The 17,919-nt window shown below is 43.2% G+C and overlaps 1 protein-coding gene across 1 annotated transcript in view; it reads left to right on the top strand.

Moving 5' to 3' along the window:
* Arntl (aryl hydrocarbon receptor nuclear translocator-like) overlaps positions 1 to 17,919 on the top strand; it is a 73,209-nt gene that overhangs the window by 50,335 nt on the left and 4,955 nt on the right. The window contains exons 9-18 of the mRNA XM_013028670.1: positions 530 to 622; positions 2,072 to 2,189; positions 4,837 to 4,986; positions 7,326 to 7,572; positions 8,655 to 8,761; positions 10,214 to 10,364; positions 11,205 to 11,293; positions 13,103 to 13,211; positions 15,924 to 16,017; positions 17,765 to 17,774. Coding sequence (XP_012884124.1) covers positions 530 to 622; positions 2,072 to 2,189; positions 4,837 to 4,986; positions 7,326 to 7,572; positions 8,655 to 8,761; positions 10,214 to 10,364; positions 11,205 to 11,293; positions 13,103 to 13,211; positions 15,924 to 16,017; positions 17,765 to 17,774 — 1,168 coding nt within the window. The remainder of the gene's footprint in view (positions 1 to 529; positions 623 to 2,071; positions 2,190 to 4,836; positions 4,987 to 7,325; positions 7,573 to 8,654; positions 8,762 to 10,213; positions 10,365 to 11,204; positions 11,294 to 13,102; positions 13,212 to 15,923; positions 16,018 to 17,764; positions 17,775 to 17,919) is intronic.

Raw genomic sequence — 17,919 nt, 5'->3', positions numbered from 1 at the left:
ACAAAACATCACTCACCACTCCAGAAAACATTCTGCCAAGCTCTCTTTAAACCTGATCAAGGGCTGGTGGCATAGTTCAAGTAGTAGAGTACCTCCCTAGCAAGTGCAAAGCCCTGAGCTTGAACCTGGGACCACAAAATCCAAAACAAGTAAAGCTGTTCAAATTATAGGCAGATGGTGGCTGAGATATGGATTTTACAGGATGTTGCCAGTCTAGGATTCTATTATTCTTCACAGAGTTCTTAGAACTAGAGCAGTGAATTGATTTCTAGGCATCATCTCACAATCAAAAGAAAATTCTTAAGCCAAATTTAAACTAAAACTTAGTTTAATTGGACTTTGATATATAGATCTATATGGGGAGAATCTTATTCTCTGGAAGCATTTGTTTTAAGCATCCTGTTCTTAGGATACCAGTGAAATTCAGGAATGTGCCTGTGCTTTGGAGACTTGTAAATCTTTGATTTGCTGCTATACAAATCATCTATCCTGAAGCATGATAAATTGATTGTCCATTTCTCCTGATTAGGCAGCAGATGGATTTTTGTTTGTCGTAGGATGTGATCGAGGGAAGATACTCTTTGTCTCAGAGTCCGTCTTCAAGATCCTCAACTATAGCCAGGTATTGTTCAAGTTCCTATTGGTTGGGGGGCAGCTAATGGCAGTCATAACTCCATGTTTCAGGACAATTATATAATGCACACATGAAATCCTTTTACAAAGTCTTTAATTTCTTAACAGAGAACTTTTAAATGTAGGAAAAGAAACCTTTTAATGCTTTATTTCCTCAGTGAAATATCTGACTGAAATATCTGACTTTAATCTTTTGTGTGATGTGATGTGTGTGTGTGCACACATGGGCACACTCATGTGCTAGTACCAGTGTTTGAACTCAGGGCCTGGGTGCTATTCCTTAGCTTTTTTTACTCAAGGATGTCACTCTACCTCTTGAGACATACTTTCACATCTGGATTTTTGTTGGCTAATTGGAGATAAGAGTCTCCTGAACTTTCCTGACTAGGCTGGCTTCAAACTTCAATTCTCAGGCCTCAGCTTCTTGAGTAGTTAGGATTACAGGCATGATCTATTGGTGCCCATCCCTAACTCTAATCTTATAAAAAGTTTTATAGTTTTTTTTAATGTAAAATAAGTATCCCGTAACTATGGACTATGGTTGGAGAATGAGGCGACCTGATGAAGGAGAATGGTAACTCAGCACTAGAGGATAAATTGATATGAAGCTTTGCTGAGCCTCAGCTTCCTGTAAATGTTGATTATCAGCCATACTTTTTATGATAAAATAAGAGTAACAAAGTTTCTAGAACTAGGCTTTTCCCCAATTATGCCCTCAGAATTTTTCATTCATTTTCTCTTTTACATACTAATATTTGCATGGAAGCCTGGTAGGCAGAAGGACTGAATTAAAATTATACTTATATCAATTAGAATGTAAATTTAGTTTTACCAAAGTGTTTGGCTGTGGAGCAAGTTTTACCTTTATGTATAGATAAAGGAACTAAGGCATCATAACTCAAGAGAGGCTTAGATGGGCAGGCTGATGTATGCCTACAATTCTAGAACTCTAGAGGTTGAAGATGACAAGTTCTGAGGCCATGGCACATCAAGTTTAAGATAAGACTAGACTATCAAATGACACTCTGTCTTGAAACAATAGATAAACACATAAACACACCTATGAAGAAGAGAAAGGCTTAATGGCAGAGCTGGAAACATCCCACATCCTACGTTCCTCCTTCTTAGGCCTTACCAGGGATCTTGTAGAGGCAGAAGTAAGTTAAAAAGAATACATCCAGCCAAAATATTCTTGCCCTAGAGGTACATGAACTGTTTCTCTCTCATTGGTTATCACAATCTTCCTGAAGCCTCCTTTACTGTATCTGTCTAGGCAAAGAGCCAGGACACGTGTGCAGATTCACATAGGAAGGATTTGAAATACTCATGCCTAAAAATACAAAACAATGGCAAAAGATGCATAGCCTGTGAGCACTCGTTGCCTAATTTGTATTCCACCTATAGGTAACTTGTCATTTTTAACATTTCATCCCCACAGAATGATCTGATTGGCCAGAGTCTGTTTGACTACCTGCATCCTAAAGATATCGCCAAAGTGAAGGAGCAGCTCTCTTCCTCCGACACCGCACCAAGGGAGAGGCTCATAGATGCAAAAAGTGAGTGGAGGGGAAGGCTGGTGTTTCCTCAGCAGTCCGTGGGGCACCAGCACGTACAGAGAGGGTGTGCGTCCTGGCCTCAGCTTCCCTCTTCCCACAGCTGCTGTCTGTGGCCATATGGAATTATCTATGTCCCTTTGGGCTTGTTTTCATTGTAGTCTACATAAAGAAGAAGAATACTCAAATGTCCAAGTTTAATGGAAGGAAGAACCACTTGGATTTGATTCTTTTTGATTTCTAGTCTTTTAATATTTTCCAGAAGCAAGAACTTCCCAAGTTGTACCTTCCTCCTGACTGTACAGGCATCATATCCCTTTGAGTTGCAACCATGTAGCTCAGAAGAAAAAGGAAAGAACATTTCAAACATAAATGGGATTGGCCCAAGTGTCTCTTTCTCCTAAGCTTGGCCAAAATGGCTGTTTAGCTCCTCCTCGTTTAGCTTGGTCCCGTCTTGGCTTCCTTTCCACAGCAGTGGAATCACCACACACATTCTCACCCCCTCACCCCTACTCCCACACATGGTCCTGTGCTTCCTGTGCCAGGCCATCAGGAAGCTGTCTTCTCTCATGCCCCCAACTGGTAGGCACATACATTCTGACTCCATTACTCACTTTTGAGGGGTGTCAAGCAAACCTTTCTGTGCCTCAGAGTTTTCACAGGCAGAATGGCACCCATTGCTTTGACTTGTTGCCAGGATTAAATATCTTAGTACACTACATGAAGTTCTCTGTACCTAGCAGTGTTTCAGTGTTATAGTAATCTTGGGCTAGGCCAGTCATGGCCTAACCAGTTTCTTGCTTCTAAGTTCTCAGTCCCTGAAGGAATACCATCCGAGAACAGTGCTCGAAAGCATCCTTTTCACTAATGAGCTCTGCGTCTTCCTAAAATCAGATGTAGGCCCTGGTGCCGATTGCATCTTTCTAGTGGCCCAAGGAGAAGAGAATGAATGGTGTTTGGTCCTTGCCTTTGAAGAGGTTAGGAGACAGGGACCCAGATAGCACCCAGATAGCTGCTTCTGAGGTGCAGCCTTGAAAATAGCACCGGGCATGGAGAGGGATGAGTAATTCTCACGTGGGCGCGGGGACAGGCTTCACAGTCAGTGACAGCAGAGGTGGGTTTGAAAAGATGAATTAACGTTTGTCAGGTAGTGAAGGGAGGAAAAAAAGCAGAGGAAAGGATTTGTGGAGCCTCGTGGCCTACTTGGTGCATTTGGAGCAAAGTATGCAGGGTAGGGGCATCCAGTGAAGGGCTTTGAGCTGGGTGGGCAGGTTCTGATTGGCATTCTTGGGAAGTTATTAACAGAGGTGGTGAAATGAGAAGCAGGTGTGTGGGAGGTACCATGAAGGACCATAGGATGCAGCCATTGCCAGCATGACTACACCTGTTATGACCTGTATGGTCCTGGCCCCAGGTGGTTGCAGCCACACCAGCCTTGAGTACAGAGAGGCTCAGGGACAGTGCCCAGGCCCTGAGTTCAAGCCCCAGGACTGGCAAAAAAAAAAAAAGAAAGAAAGATAAAAGAAATAAAATGCAAATGAGACTGGTGGATAGAGCTCTAGCTAGCCTAGCATACATGAGGCCTTTGTGTAGTTTGAGTCCCAGAATGACACACAAAAATGTAAACTGCAAACATAAGCCACATGTATAAATTTACATTCCTGGTAGCCATGTTTTTAAAAAGTAACAATAAATGCAACATTAATAATATATTTTTATTTGACTTAAAGCTAAACTATTAGTTGATATTTAATAAAAATTTAAAGGTCTTTATTTTAGTGATATCTTTGAAATTCTGTGCAACTTCATTCATTCCTGTTTTTCTTTTGTCCTCCCTCAGTACCAAAGTTTGAACTTAGACTTCACATTTTTGCACAACTTTCTTGCTCATGGCTGGCACTCTACCACTTGAGCCATATTTCCAGCCCAGCTTTTTACTAGTTAGTTGGAGATGGGAGTCTCATGGACTTTCCTGCCTGGGCTGGATTCAAACCATGATCCTTTAAGATTTCAGCCTCCTGAGATCTATAGGCATGAGCCAGCAGTGCCTGTGTGATATCATACTTAGAACCATCTTATTTCAGAAAACCCATATCCCGTGTGCTTGGTTGCTGCATGTAGCTAGTGGCTAGACAGCACAAATCTCAAATGGAGTCCAAGAATCTGTGTTGATAAAGTACTTTAGGGATTCTGGCCTCCAGCAAGGTTGTGAATTCAAGGCAATCCCAATCTCTGCCTTCTACTCCAACATCCAAATTTTGCCCATCCTTCAGGTACTAAGTGAAGTTCTTCCCTAGAAAGCACAGGCTGTCTTTGCCATCTGCTTGGCCCTAATCATACATCACTCTGGTCTTATTTCAGTGCCCTTCCATCTCCCTTTCTCACTGGTAAGTTCTTGTTGCTGTGGTGCATTTACTTTGATCCCCAGAACACCTAAATTATTTGTTGAATAGCATTTTCTACATAATCCACAAATATCTCCATATTAATAAAGCACCAATCAAGGGTATCGTCTGAGCTCTAAACTAGGGACAGGCATCACGGGTATAGAACAGGAAGACCATAAAGAAGAGGCTTTGCTCATGGTCAGAGCCCCATCTGACAGACAACACTGCTCTCAGTTCACCACATTTTGTGTGTTGATTTGCAGCTGGACTTCCAGTTAAAACAGATATAACCCCTGGGCCATCTCGATTATGCTCTGGAGCTCGCCGTTCTTTCTTCTGTAGGATGAAGTGTAACAGGCCTTCAGTAAAGGTTGAAGACAAGGACTTCCCCTCCACCTGCTCAAAGAAAAAAGGTACAGTTGAACATTTTTTTCACATCCCATGAAGGGGAGGCTTGCCTTCTGCAGTGGGGCTCTCAACCATGCTTAGTTTTAGTGCTTCTGGCTGGCAGGACTGGCAGCTTGAAGACCTGCAAGCCAGGGATCTGCCATCTCCCTACAGACGAGGGCTGTGAAGAACAGGGGGACAAGGATTTGTGACTAGTTTTCCTCTGTGTAAAGTATGTTTGTTGTCCTAATGTGGCTGGGAAAGAACACCCTGAGCCATGATTCTGACTGCCACCAGGAGCCCCCACTACTCTGCCCACTTCACCAGTGAACTCACTTTGCTAAGTGCAATGGATGGATTCACTGTTCTCCTGTCACTGTGCTCCCTTCCCTGACTTTCCACAAAGCCACATGGTTCCCACTTCATTTCTGTGTCCTCTGCCACTCAGCCTATTCCCAGTTCCTTTGACTGTCTCCTTTTCTCTGTTCTGGCCTCCTCTGTTCTGTCTGCACTGTTCCATAGTACATCATGTTAAATCTCATGCACATGCCAGTAACTTCCAAGTTTACATTTCCAGCCCTGGTTTCTCTTTGGAACTTCAAATTTATAAATTAACTGCCTAGAAAATCTACTTGCTTAGCTATCTCAAGAGCTTCTCTGTCTAACCTATCTGCCCAAGTGGCTACCTGAGCCTTTCCTTTGCTGAGGACCTGGGAGGTATGAGACTCATAGCACCCACTCTCATTCATGGGAGAGTCATGTCATGAGCCCATCAGTGGACCTCGCTGCAAGTGTGTGTAGTGGTGACTGTTCCTACTAACACTGAGAGTCCGGCCATCTGCAGCTCTTACATGCTTGCCGCCCTCTACACAGATTCCCCAGTGATCTTTGTGAGTGTGTGTGTGTGTGTGAGTGTGAGTGTGTGTGTGTGTGTGTGTGTGTATGCCAGTCCTGGGGCTTGAACTCAAGGTCTGAACACTGTCTCTGAGCTTTTCTACTCAAAGCACCTCAGCTTCACTTATGGCTTTTTGATGTTTAATTGGAGATAAAAGTCTCAGGGACTTTCCCTACCTGAGCTGGCTTTGACTATAATCTTCTGAGTAGCTAGGATTACAGGGATGAGTCACTGGTGCTTGGCCCAATCATCTTTTTAAAGGAGACTTTTCATTGATTCCCTGCTTAAAATTCTTTATTGCTCTTGAATAAAAGTTCAAAATACTTAATATGGTCACATCCTTGCCATACTCAGTGCATTTGCACGATGTTTCTTTCCTGTGCCTCCTGCCTCCTTTTAGGCAAGGCTTCTGCACATGCTGTCACCTGTGAGTGAAACAACTTCTCCTTGCTGCTTCCTTCCTCTCCTTATTTGTTTCTTCTCATGGCACCCAGCAGGTTTTCTTTCTAGTGCTTTCTTCTGGTTGCAGTTCCAGAATTATTCATGTATTTGTCCATGTCTGATTTGTGTTACACTGCATTCCAGTCACCAGCTCCGTACTTAGTAAATGCTCCATGATGGGAGACCACAGGTGCTCATCCAAATCAGTCTCTTTCTCTTGATTGGTTGTTTCCCTCTTCAGCATGAATGACACCAGCACCCTCACAGTCCAGGAAAATGAGAACTAATTTTCTTTCCCTTAAGCTTCATATTTCATACCAAATCCCAATAGTTCTATCTCAGAAATTTCCCTTGCTTTCCCCACAGGCCCTGTGATTATCCAGTCCTCATCTCCTCTTGCTGTGTTCTTGCCACTGGCCTCTGAACCAATTCTTCCTTCTTCCACTCCCCCCATACTGATTCTAGAGCATTCAACCCCTGACATGATTGTGCTGTTTCCCTGCTTGAAACACCATCTGAAACTCATTTCATGTCTAACAAGAACCTAACAAATTTGCTAGGAAATAAACCAAGGGCTGTATGACCTTCTTATCCTGCTTTTACAGCTTTACTCACTAGATTTCTAGTGATTAGAACCTTCCATTTCACTTCAGTCCCAAGGAGCTTCACTGTTTCTTGAATAGGCTGTATCTCTACCTTTGAACATTCTTACCCTTTACTCACCTTAGAGCCTTAACCACTGCCTGTCCTTCTTGGCTATCCTCCTGCAGAGGTTTTCAGGGGTGGGGCCTTCTTCTCTCCAAGTAGATTTATTCCTTCATTGGTATATTGTATGTAATGTCAATGGCTCTAACAAGCTTACGTGGCACTAGTTAACATGGTTTTGATGGTCCCCTTGTGGACACTGAGGCTTTGTTTTTAAAATCTTTTGACTCACTACCTACACCTCCCTACCTACACACTATCATCTGCCTTTGCCTCCAGGATCCAAACCCAGCACTGACCCTTATCATAAACTTTGCTTTCTAGCGGATCGAAAAAGCTTCTGCACCATTCATAGCACAGGCTATTTGAAAAGCTGGCCACCCACAAAGATGGGCCTTGATGAAGACAATGAGCCAGACAATGAGGGATGTAACCTCAGCTGTCTTGTAGCAATTGGAAGACTACATTCTCATGTGGTTCCACAGCCGGTGAATGGGGAAATCAGGGTGAAGTCTATGGAATATGTATCTCGGCACGCAATAGATGGGAAGTTTGTTTTTGTAGACCAAAGGTAAGAGTGTGGTCCTTGAGCAATGATTGGAGAGAATTTGCAACTCTGGGTTGAAAAGCTATCAGCTGGCTTTTCTAAGAAAAAAAAGAATAATTTTTTTAAATAAAAGACTTGATGGCCCCTGACCTCATTTATCCCCTTGCAGATACTCCACCCCTACCGCAGAGCAACAGCTTCTGCATAAAGAGGGGAAGGGAGTGAGGATCGATGCTAAAATGACACTCCATAGCATGTCATCGTAAATAGTTTTCCTCGGTGTCATTCCTTGGTACAGAGAGACAGTTATATGGGGGTGGTTTGAAGTCCAATGGCTGAAAGGGTAAACATATTATTTAAATCTGTGAAATGTTCTAGAACCATTACTTTGAATGAGAAACAACTTTTTAATCATGAGTTGTCTAACAAAAGTGGTTGCTGGCCATGGAAGTCTCAACATGATTGATTAAATTTGAAGTTAATAAAATGAAATATTCGGTTCCTTGGGCTCCCTGGTGGGTACACAGGCTATGTCTATCATTGCAGAAAGTTCTCGAGGACAATGGACAGTGATCTGATGCAGCCTCATTTTATGGATGCCAAACAGAGGCCTGTTGGAATGACAGCTAGCTGAAAATCCAGATGTCTCCAATTTGTTGCTGTTTCTGCTTCCTTAAGAATATTCACAGGCTTCTGGAGATAGCCAGTGAATAACATTTCTGACAATAGAAACAGCCACAAAATGCTAGGAGATGGCTACTTTTCAAGGCCCTGTGGACCAGATGCTAGAGCTCCTGGAATTTATGATAAAGAGATAGTAAGGAGCAGCTTTGCTCTGGAATTTAGCTCTCTACTACATTTTTATCTGTTTTTTTTAAAAAAAAAACTCTTAAAATTTGATTTCTAATGAAAAGGCGTCTTTGCTTTGTTTCCTTGGTTTTATAGCCTCTGCTCAATTAATTAAAAAAAACCCATAGCGACATGAAAGCCCTCTGAAAACCCACCTTGCTCTTACAGGCTGGAGCAGCAATTAGCCACTGCCACATTGCTGTTAATTGTTTGAATGGCTTTTCTTTTTATTTTTTTAATACCCTATTCTCTTTTAGGGCGACAGCTATTTTGGCGTATCTACCACAAGAACTTCTAGGCACATCCTGTTATGAATATTTTCATCAAGATGACATAGGACATCTTGCAGAATGTCATAGGCAAGGTGAGCCAGGCTACGGGAAAAGTTTCAGTTCCAAGTGTTCCCCCATTTCTAGATTCATCTACATGACCTTCCAGAGAAACCTGCCCCTTGCAGTATGCAGGGAACATGTGTGAGGAAAGACCAGTGGCCAGGCACCACCTACCTCCACAGAAGCATGCACAGCAGTTCACTCCACTCAGGCCACAGCTCTTTCCAGGAGGCCTCTCTTGCTTAGGGTTTGCCCAGATTTTTGTATGGCCTGCACTTTTCCTGCACTGCCTCCTGTATTTTCCTACTTAACTAGTTTGTAGCCCCCAAATCCTGTCTTTCACTGTCTTTGCCAGATCCTGTTCACTCATCTCAGAGTGTATTTCTAAAGTCCACCTTTTATCACACCTACTCCCTTCAACTATAGTTTAAGCTTTGTGCCCACCCGGAGACCTACAACCCTAATGAGTCTCCCTGATCACTCACCCCTAACTATCTTCCATGGTTATTCCATTTCTCCTCAGACCAAATCTGTGGTCACATTTCCCACTTAAAACTCTCATGCTTTTAGACTTAAGCCCAACTACCTATGATCAGCATCAAATTAAGACCTCCCATCTCGCTCTCCAGTATGCTCTAGCTATCCTGACCCTCTTGTCCAGCTCTGACCCACTAGGCTCTGCCATTCTTCAGGCAATGCTGGCTTCTTTCCTTTCTCCTCCTCTTGGCCAGTGTGTGTCCCTTTCTTGACTCCAAGTAGCCTTAGCTTATTCCTTTCTTGAGGGCAGGAGTCATGGCCTGGCATATGAAATGTACTTATGATATGTTTATTACAAAAGAGAATGAGCTTTGAATAGGTCAGTGGTTCAAATTTCCTAAGATGAAGTACGATACTACCTTCAGACTTTTGATTGGAAAGAGCAGTCCTTTGACAATGCCCTTTTATTTGTCAGGGTTCATGTCAGAGGTGATCCTTGCATTCTCCAAAGCCTTAATTTTCATAGACACTGAAAATGAGTGACATGACACACAAACTGAAAGGCTCTGAGTTAGACCCTAGCTAGGCCCTGGTGGCTCATGCCTGTAATCCTCACTCAGGAGGCTGAGATCTGAGGATCGCAGTTGAAAGCCATCCTGGGCCAAAGTGTGTGAGATTCATATCTCCAATTAACCACCAGAAAGCTGGAAGTGGTGCTGTAGCTTTCAAGTGGTAGAGTGCTTACCTTGAGCTAAAGAGGTGAGGGACAGTGCCTAGGCCTAGAGTTCAAGCCCCATGACTGACAAAAAACAACAACAACAACAAAAAAAAAAGCAGCAAAAAACAAAAAAACCCAACCTATTCTCTGAGTTTTGACTGCTGGCTTCCTTGGCTTATTAAAGAATGATGGTATTGGAGCCTGAGCACCACTAGTATTTGGTGTTGGATATCTTTTAATATTCTGATTTCAGGAAATGACAGTGTTCATGGTTTCTTTGCATTTTCAGTTTTACAGACAAGAGAAAAAATTACCACTAATTGCTACAAGTTTAAAATCAAAGATGGTTCTTTTATCACACTACGGAGTCGATGGTTCAGTTTCATGAACCCTTGGACCAAGGAAGTAGAATATATTGTCTCAACCAACACTGTTGTTTTGTAAGTATATCATGTCAGAAATTCCCTTATTTTAGTGGGAGATGCTTTGGGATCCTTACTGGGTAAAGGAGCTAGGCAATAGCTAGTATCTTATCTTTTAATGCCACCTGGCTAATGTCTTGCGAATCTTTAGGATGGGCAGGAGGCAGGGAGCTGTTAACAAAATACAAGTTTCAAAACTCATACCATGTAAACTGGCTTGAGGAAAATTGTTCTTGGAAACAGTGGGGGGCAGGGAATTTGCCCACACATAAAGCAGCCAAAATTGGGATGCCAGAGGCCCTGCACACTGGTTATCCATTTGTGCTGTTATGGAAATGGGGCTGACTAAACCATGAAAAGCTCACATAGGTTCTAGCTCATACTATTCTTGGCAGGGGATGGACAGGTCTCCATGTCTACTAGGCTGATGGCCCAGGCACTAGCAGCTAGGATGCCCCCTCAAACGCTGCTAGGTGAATAGATAAAAAGCCTCCTCTTTGTGCTCCCCACAACTCCTGCTCCATGATCCATTCCACCAGTGGTTAAAGCTGAGGGAGGAACTGGGGCTGGGTTGCTGCAGGCTGGCAGGAACAGCAGTGGCAGTGGGCTGTTGTAGCCACCACTTCCACTGGACTGTGTCCCACACCAATCAGGAAGCTCCTGACAGGCAGTGAGGTCAAAGGTCAGGATACTGTCCATCCTCAAACAGCAAGAAGACCCGTTCAACCACTCAAGCAGAAACTTCATTTTCTGGCCTGTCCAGATCCAGAGTGGACACCGGACACCTTGGCCAAGGTGCAAGGTTCACAGTTCTGAGCAGGCCTGACTCACATTTCCTTATTGCTGGGATGTTCACAGAGCCAACGTCCTGGAAGGCAGGGACCCAACCTTCCCGCAGCTCACAGCGTCCCCCCACAGCATGGACAGCATGCTGCCCTCTGGAGAAGGTAACTATGTCCTGCTGCGGCATCGGGGCTTGCCCATGCAAAGCTGCTTGTGGCCAGACACTCTACCTCCAAGTTCTCAGGACCCCCTGTTGTCACACTCTATGGAGCAGGGAGGCCCCGAGGGAATGATATGCTGACTTCTCTGAGTATGAAGAATGCTGTGGTCACTCTCTCAGTGGAGTCTAGAATACTGGGGACTCATCGTTGTACTTTCTGGAGCTGTGAAATAGTAAACTCTGCACTCCTCTTGTGTTTTCCTACTCTGTTGCCCTGTGACTGTGATGGGAGGTGCTCTTCCAAGATGGACCCTGGCTTCTGTGGTTGTATGCTGGGGAGTATGCTATGCCCAAAGGAATCCTCCCCCAGGGCTCAACTTTGGCCCCTGCTTTCCACTCGACACTTGTCCTGCCTAGGACCACTTTAACTTGCATGGCTTCAGTCCCTGCTCTCTACTAGTGCCTCCCACACCCAAAGCACTAGCACCAACCTCTGCTGGGCTCCAGTTGTCTCTCCAAAGGCCTCCTGGACAGAACTACCTAGAGTAGAGCATGGGGATCTGAAATTCAGAATATCCCCAACTGATTCTCTGTACCTTTCCATCTAGTTATCCAAGCAAGAAGTGTTTGCTCCTGCCCCTCCTCCATGATGCCTAAATACAAAGTTCTAACCCTTCAGTTTCTTAAACTCACCCAGCTCCACATCACCACTTGGCCTTCCTCATCTGCCTGCATTATTGCCAGTCACTTCATAATACTACTTGTTCTCATCCTATCTCATCCTCCTCTATACAACCATACCAATGTTGCAACATTTTGGTTAATATAAGACCACATGTATGTGAGTGAATCCCTAAGATTATAATGTGTCAGAAAAGGTTCTATCACCCTAGTGGTGTGGTGGCCTAGGATAACACATTACTCACACCCTGTTTGTATGTGTTTAGCTATACCACTACTGTGTTACTTTTGGCTGCAGTATTCAGCACAATAACATGCTCACTTGCATAGTAACAATAGGCTATATAACCCTACAGCCTAGCTGTGTAATAGCCTTTACTGTGTTTGAGTTTGTTATACAGTAAATAAAATTGTTTAATGATACACTTGTAAGAATGCACCCTGTCACTTAGCAATACAACAGAACTAGTTCATTCTCCATGTGGTGGACTTTTTAATAATCTAAATCTCAATCAGTGCTTCTGTATAAAATCCTTTGGCCCTCATCCCCTGCGGATGCTGTCCAGGTCTATTAATGGAACATCCAGAACCCTTGAGACGTCTGGTATTTGCCCTACCACTTCCATGTCTCATGCCCTCACCATCCTCCACAAATACCTGGAGCAGTCTGAAGTTCCATCCTGCGCCTTAGTGCTCTCGCATGTTGGTTTCTATGCCTGGAATACATTCCCCTCCTTACCTTTCTGCCAAAATTCAACTAAGAGCTGACCACTCCCAAAAGCTGTGGCTGGTCCTGAATGTGCTTACCTGCTAAACGTATCCAACTTAGCTCTAGCCCCATTAGACTGTGAGCTCTTTCAAGGGAAGGGACACTGTCTTATCTCTGCAACTTCACACAGAAAGTGCCATTTAGTAAAATAATTTCTGAATGCATGAAGGGCATTAAGTGCTCCATGCCAACACTTTGGCCTCTGATCCCAGAACATTCAGCCTTCCATGCTAGAATGCCTTTTCCTGACAAGACATAATCTTGGTATTAAACTTCAAGTGGATCATAGGATCTTCATCTAACACATACTAGCATTTCTTCTTCAGTTTTCCACTTTCTCATGCTCAGGTTCCTCTGTTGTAGGTGGCCCGAAAAGAACCCATCCCACTGTTCCAGGAATTCCAGGGGGAACCAGAGCTGGAGCAGGAAAAATAGGTCGAATGATTGCTGAGGAAATCATGGAAATCCACAGGCAAGTAACACCTTCTGGTTGCTCCCCTGAACATGGTTTTCAACCAGGATAGTTTTCCCTCCTCACTTCACCCTGGAGAATGTTTGGTGATGTCAGGAGACATTTTTGTTGTCACAGTTGGGCAGGAGGCTGCTGCTAATCATCCAAGGACTCAAGACCTAAACATCTTACAGTACACAAAACAATCCCCTAGCTGAATGACAGTGAATGAATTAATCAGTCTAACATATCAATAGTGCTGAGATTTAGAAATCTTCCCTTAAATAAAGAAGCTAAACCAAAATAGGCCAGAGCTAGGGGGACTCTTGGGGAAGCTCAATTCCTAATACTTTGTATAATGATCCAAGGACCTTCTTAGTGAGGATGGATGTATAATTCACTATACAAGTAATGAATGTTACAACCCAGGTTACTCTGGGCCTTAACATTTGTATGTTCTTGAAGCTACTAAGGGTTAGTAATAGAGATCTAGAAGAACAGACAGTAAAGGAGACAGCTCTCTTGGAGGAGCCTCCTTTTCCATATGAGAGAGGAGCTTGGAAGCAGTCCATAGGAGATTGAGGTCTGTACTTACTGTTCTCTGTACCTGGCCTTGCTTAATTTCTTGGTCTTTGTTGAATTAAAACATAAAAAGGAGATATTATCTACCTCCTAGTGACTCACAACCTAGGGTTGTGAGGGAACTCAGGAAAGTCCCTGGAACACAGCTTTATATACGGTAAATTCTCTAAAATTGTTAAGTTAAATCCAAGTCTTTAAAAACTATTACTGAGAAGGAAGTCATTCTAAATTTGGGGACTCGAGAGTAGTAACCAGATACTAATGATAAAAACTTAATGGTTCATAATCATAGAAAAAGCAGTAGAATCAGGTTCAGACAAGTTGCCACATCCCCGAGCTTTTTGTGAAAGCATCCCAAAGCAGTATCAAACATCAAGAATCTTGTCCTTAAGAATCTCAAAGTCTAACCAGGCACCAATAGATCATGGCTGTAATCCTAGCTACTGAGGAGGCTAACATTGAATGATTGCAGTTCAAAGCCAGCTCAGGCAGTAAAGTCCCATGAGACTCATCTCCAATTAGTCATAGAAAAAGCCAGAAGCAGAACTGTGGTTCAAGTGGTAGAGTGCTAACCTTGGGATAAAAGGTGCTCAGGTCAAGCCTAGAGCTCAAGCCCCAGGAAACAAAAACAACCTCAAAAATATTTCAAAAGGACCTCAGAAATCTTAAAATATTTGAGAAATCTTTTATTTCTATGGTAATTTATCATAGGTTTTGTTTATAGTAATAGAAAAAGCAGAGAATTAAGGTCTACAGCAAACAAAGGTTGAACCTGGTCTTAGCCAAGATTTGGAATGAGGGTGAGTGGATATTCCCTCCATAAAACCAGGTATTCTTGAGTGATCATATCAGCCAGGAAGCAGGAAATCTAAATGGGTAGCCTTTGTGCAGAAGACAGCCACAAATCAAACTGATGGGAGGCTGTGAAGAATCCTAAGGAATAATGCTAGAAGTTTGGATTGGAAGAAACTTGTAAGACCTCATTTCATTGTGGGATGCTGAGATGATGTCCAAAGTGTGTAAAGTGTTGTGGAAGTTGCACTAGAATAGGGAGAGATGAAGGAAGGAATTCTGATAACCCAGTGATGATGCTCTACTAGATGCTGAGAGTGAAATACCAAGATTGGCAATCTAGGGATAATAGTGGTTTCATAGTCTTTAGTAGGAAAAGTGGGTGACAGCAACTTTTTAACAACGGTCAATTAGTAGTCATCTCTGTGTATGAAGAGTATATCCTAGTCCAGGAGAGAAAACAAAACTAAAAAAACATGTTCACTCAAGAATCTAGAGAAATAGGCAGCAGATTTTGTGGGTATTAGAAAGTGGTCCCTAAGTGACCCAAAAGCTGCATACACAATGGAGATATGCTGGTAGCACAGCTGCAGCCATACCTCTACACTCTAACTTCACTTCCTTCCATGAGGTCACCAGTCTGGCAAAGTTCATGTAGATTTACAGTTCCAATTCTTTATTACTATAAACCTACAATAAGACATTGTAAGACAGGCCCAGGTCCATTTTGTACCACTGCTTTCTCTGGAAGGCTGCTACTTTTCCTGGGCTGCTATTTTAGGTGCAGGCAAGCTCCCCTGGCACCTTCCATTTCCTAAGAAAATACCCTCATTTCACGATGTAGCAGAGAGGATAAATCATTTGCTATAAACGTCAATTCATAGGATGGTGGTAGAAATAAAATTGGCCACTGAAAACTCATCAGCCTGAATCCAAACCTAACCCAAGGGTTTTTTTTTTTTGTTAGAGATATCTATATTAGGGCCTGTATTCCAGAACAGGTGCCTAAAGAACAAATCTCACTAATCACTTGGGTTTTTTGTTGTTGCTGTTTTGTTATTTATTTGGCTACACTGGGGTTTGAACCAAGGTGTTGCTCTTGCTAGTTGGTGCTTAGACCAACTGTCACCTGTTAATGTAAGTAATTTCATTGGAACACATCTATACCCGTTCATTTTTCTGCACTGTCCATGTAGTAGTGAGACAGAGATCATATGACCCACAGAATGTTTAACTATCTAGCCCTTATAGGAAAAATTTGTCTAGCTCTTCATCCTCTTTCTCATCCTTACCCCTTAACAAAACTCCTATCTCTGAAAAAAGAAAATGCAGTGTAACCGCCCTTCTCTTCTCTGACAGGATAAGGGGGTCATCACCTTCTAGCTGTGGCTCCAGCCCACTGAACATCACAAGCACGCCTCCCCCTGATGCCTCCTCTCCAGGAGGCAAGAAGGTAAGTCTTATATATTAGGTAACCACAGGCCTAAGTCCTGAAATGCTGGAAGTCTACAGTTGTGAAGTTAAGACTTGTTCCTCCTTGAAGCATATGCATCTGTGCATGTCTGGGAACATGCATACTGGTAGAGTTAGGGAGACTAACTGCTGTCCTCAAGAGGATTTATCCCATGAGACTGTGGAAAGGCAAGAAAGAACATCAGGAAAGGGGAGCTGTCAGTCTTGTTCACTGACAGAGCAAGGCAAAGGATTAGTAAGTACCTCACACAGAAAAGTACCTCTACACTGGGCACCAATGGCTCACACTTATAATCCTAGCTACTCAGGAGGCTGAGATCTGAGCATCACAATTCAAAGCTAGCCCAGGCAGGAAAGTCTGTGAGACTCATCTCCAATTAACCACCAGAGAACTGGAAGTGGCATTGTGGCTCAAAGTGGTAGAGTGCTGGTCTTAAGCTCAGGGACAGCACCTAGGCTCTGAGTTCAAGCCCCATAACCATCACCAGCAACAAACGTACCTCTTTGCCCATCAGTTTTAAGGGGTCAGAGTATCACTAGTTTCTAAGACATCACTGGAAACAGCAATAGTACTAGTAGCACTTTGGAAATCAAGCCAAGCTTTACAGTTCATTATGGGGGATCTGCCACCTGCCTTTCCTGTGATGGGACCACCCTGGGCACAGATTTTATCGGTCACCAAGCCCTCTTGAAAAGCTCCCTAATAAGACAATACTATAAAGAGGTCTGGAAACTACTTACTGTTTTTATCTTCACCACAAAGCTTCAAACATAGATCATACTAATTGTAAGGCATAAATCTAGAAATAGTGCCAGAATTTAGGGCAGCACAAGGACCAGCATCTGAGGACATGAAGTCCTCTTTCCTCTATTTCCCCAAACACACAAAGAATCAGAAATTTACACAGATGCGACCATGTAGGGCACAAACTCTATCAGAAACAAGGCTGGGGTTTTCAATGGTAGGTTCCTCAGAGGCTAAGTTAGCAAGAAGATAGGCAGTGCTCTAGGTGGGCTAGGCCCAGAGGTAGTTGGCCAGGCGAGGGCAAGGACAGGACACCTGCTTCCATAAAGAGTAGCTTTTCTTCTATTTTATATAGGCATCTTCAGCAGAAACTTCCATTTGAAAAGAGTCTTAACTTCCTTAAAAAGTTGAAAAAGTCAGCAAATTAATGGATAATTGGATGGTCAAAGCAAGGCAGACATGGCTTTGAAGCCTAGGTTTGCTCCATGAGTTTGTGTAACTTTTATATCTTTATACTGGGGCAAATATTGGTTAGGATAAGCAGCATCTCTGTACATGAAGTTTGATTATGGGAGAGTATGTGAATGTTCCTGGCCCTGGGTGTCACCCATACATGGCTTGCCAGCTGTGCCCTTAGCTAGGTTCTCCCTTTATGCCCCTGGTCCCTTTCTGTCCCTGTATCAAAATGTAACTTTTAGGCACCAGATTTCTTGGTCCAACTAAGATTTTCTACTACTTGGATTTGAAAAGTTATCCCTCTGGTATAATCTTAAATATTATTCAGAGTTTTCATATATTATCTTGTCATCTTGGCCTCACAATTTTACAGTTGATGACATTTAAGCTCCCCAGCACTGCTTAATAGGACCCTAAACTTAATCTAGGACTTGTGACAAACAGCTGCCAGAAATCTGATCATACTATTCACCACAAAGCCCCAAATACTTTGAAGATATTTATATGAACATCTTCCTTTTCTTAGGGTCTAAAAAGTGGGTCTAGGGGTTGGGAAGGTGGCTCAGTGGTAGACCGCTTGCCTTGAATGCCTGAGGCCCTGGGTTCAATTCCTCAGCACCACATAAGCAAAAAGAAAAAAGCTGGAAGTGGCGCTGTGGCTCAAGTGGTAGAGCGCTAGCC

Source organism: Dipodomys ordii, unplaced genomic scaffold (genome assembly GCF_000151885.1).
Source record: "Dipodomys ordii isolate 6190 unplaced genomic scaffold, Dord_2.0 Scaffold113, whole genome shotgun sequence".
Taxonomy (NCBI): Eukaryota; Metazoa; Chordata; class Mammalia; order Rodentia; family Heteromyidae; genus Dipodomys; species Dipodomys ordii.
The sequence above is the reverse complement of the archived record's forward strand: the minus strand, read 5'-3'. Positions and strand labels throughout refer to the sequence as shown.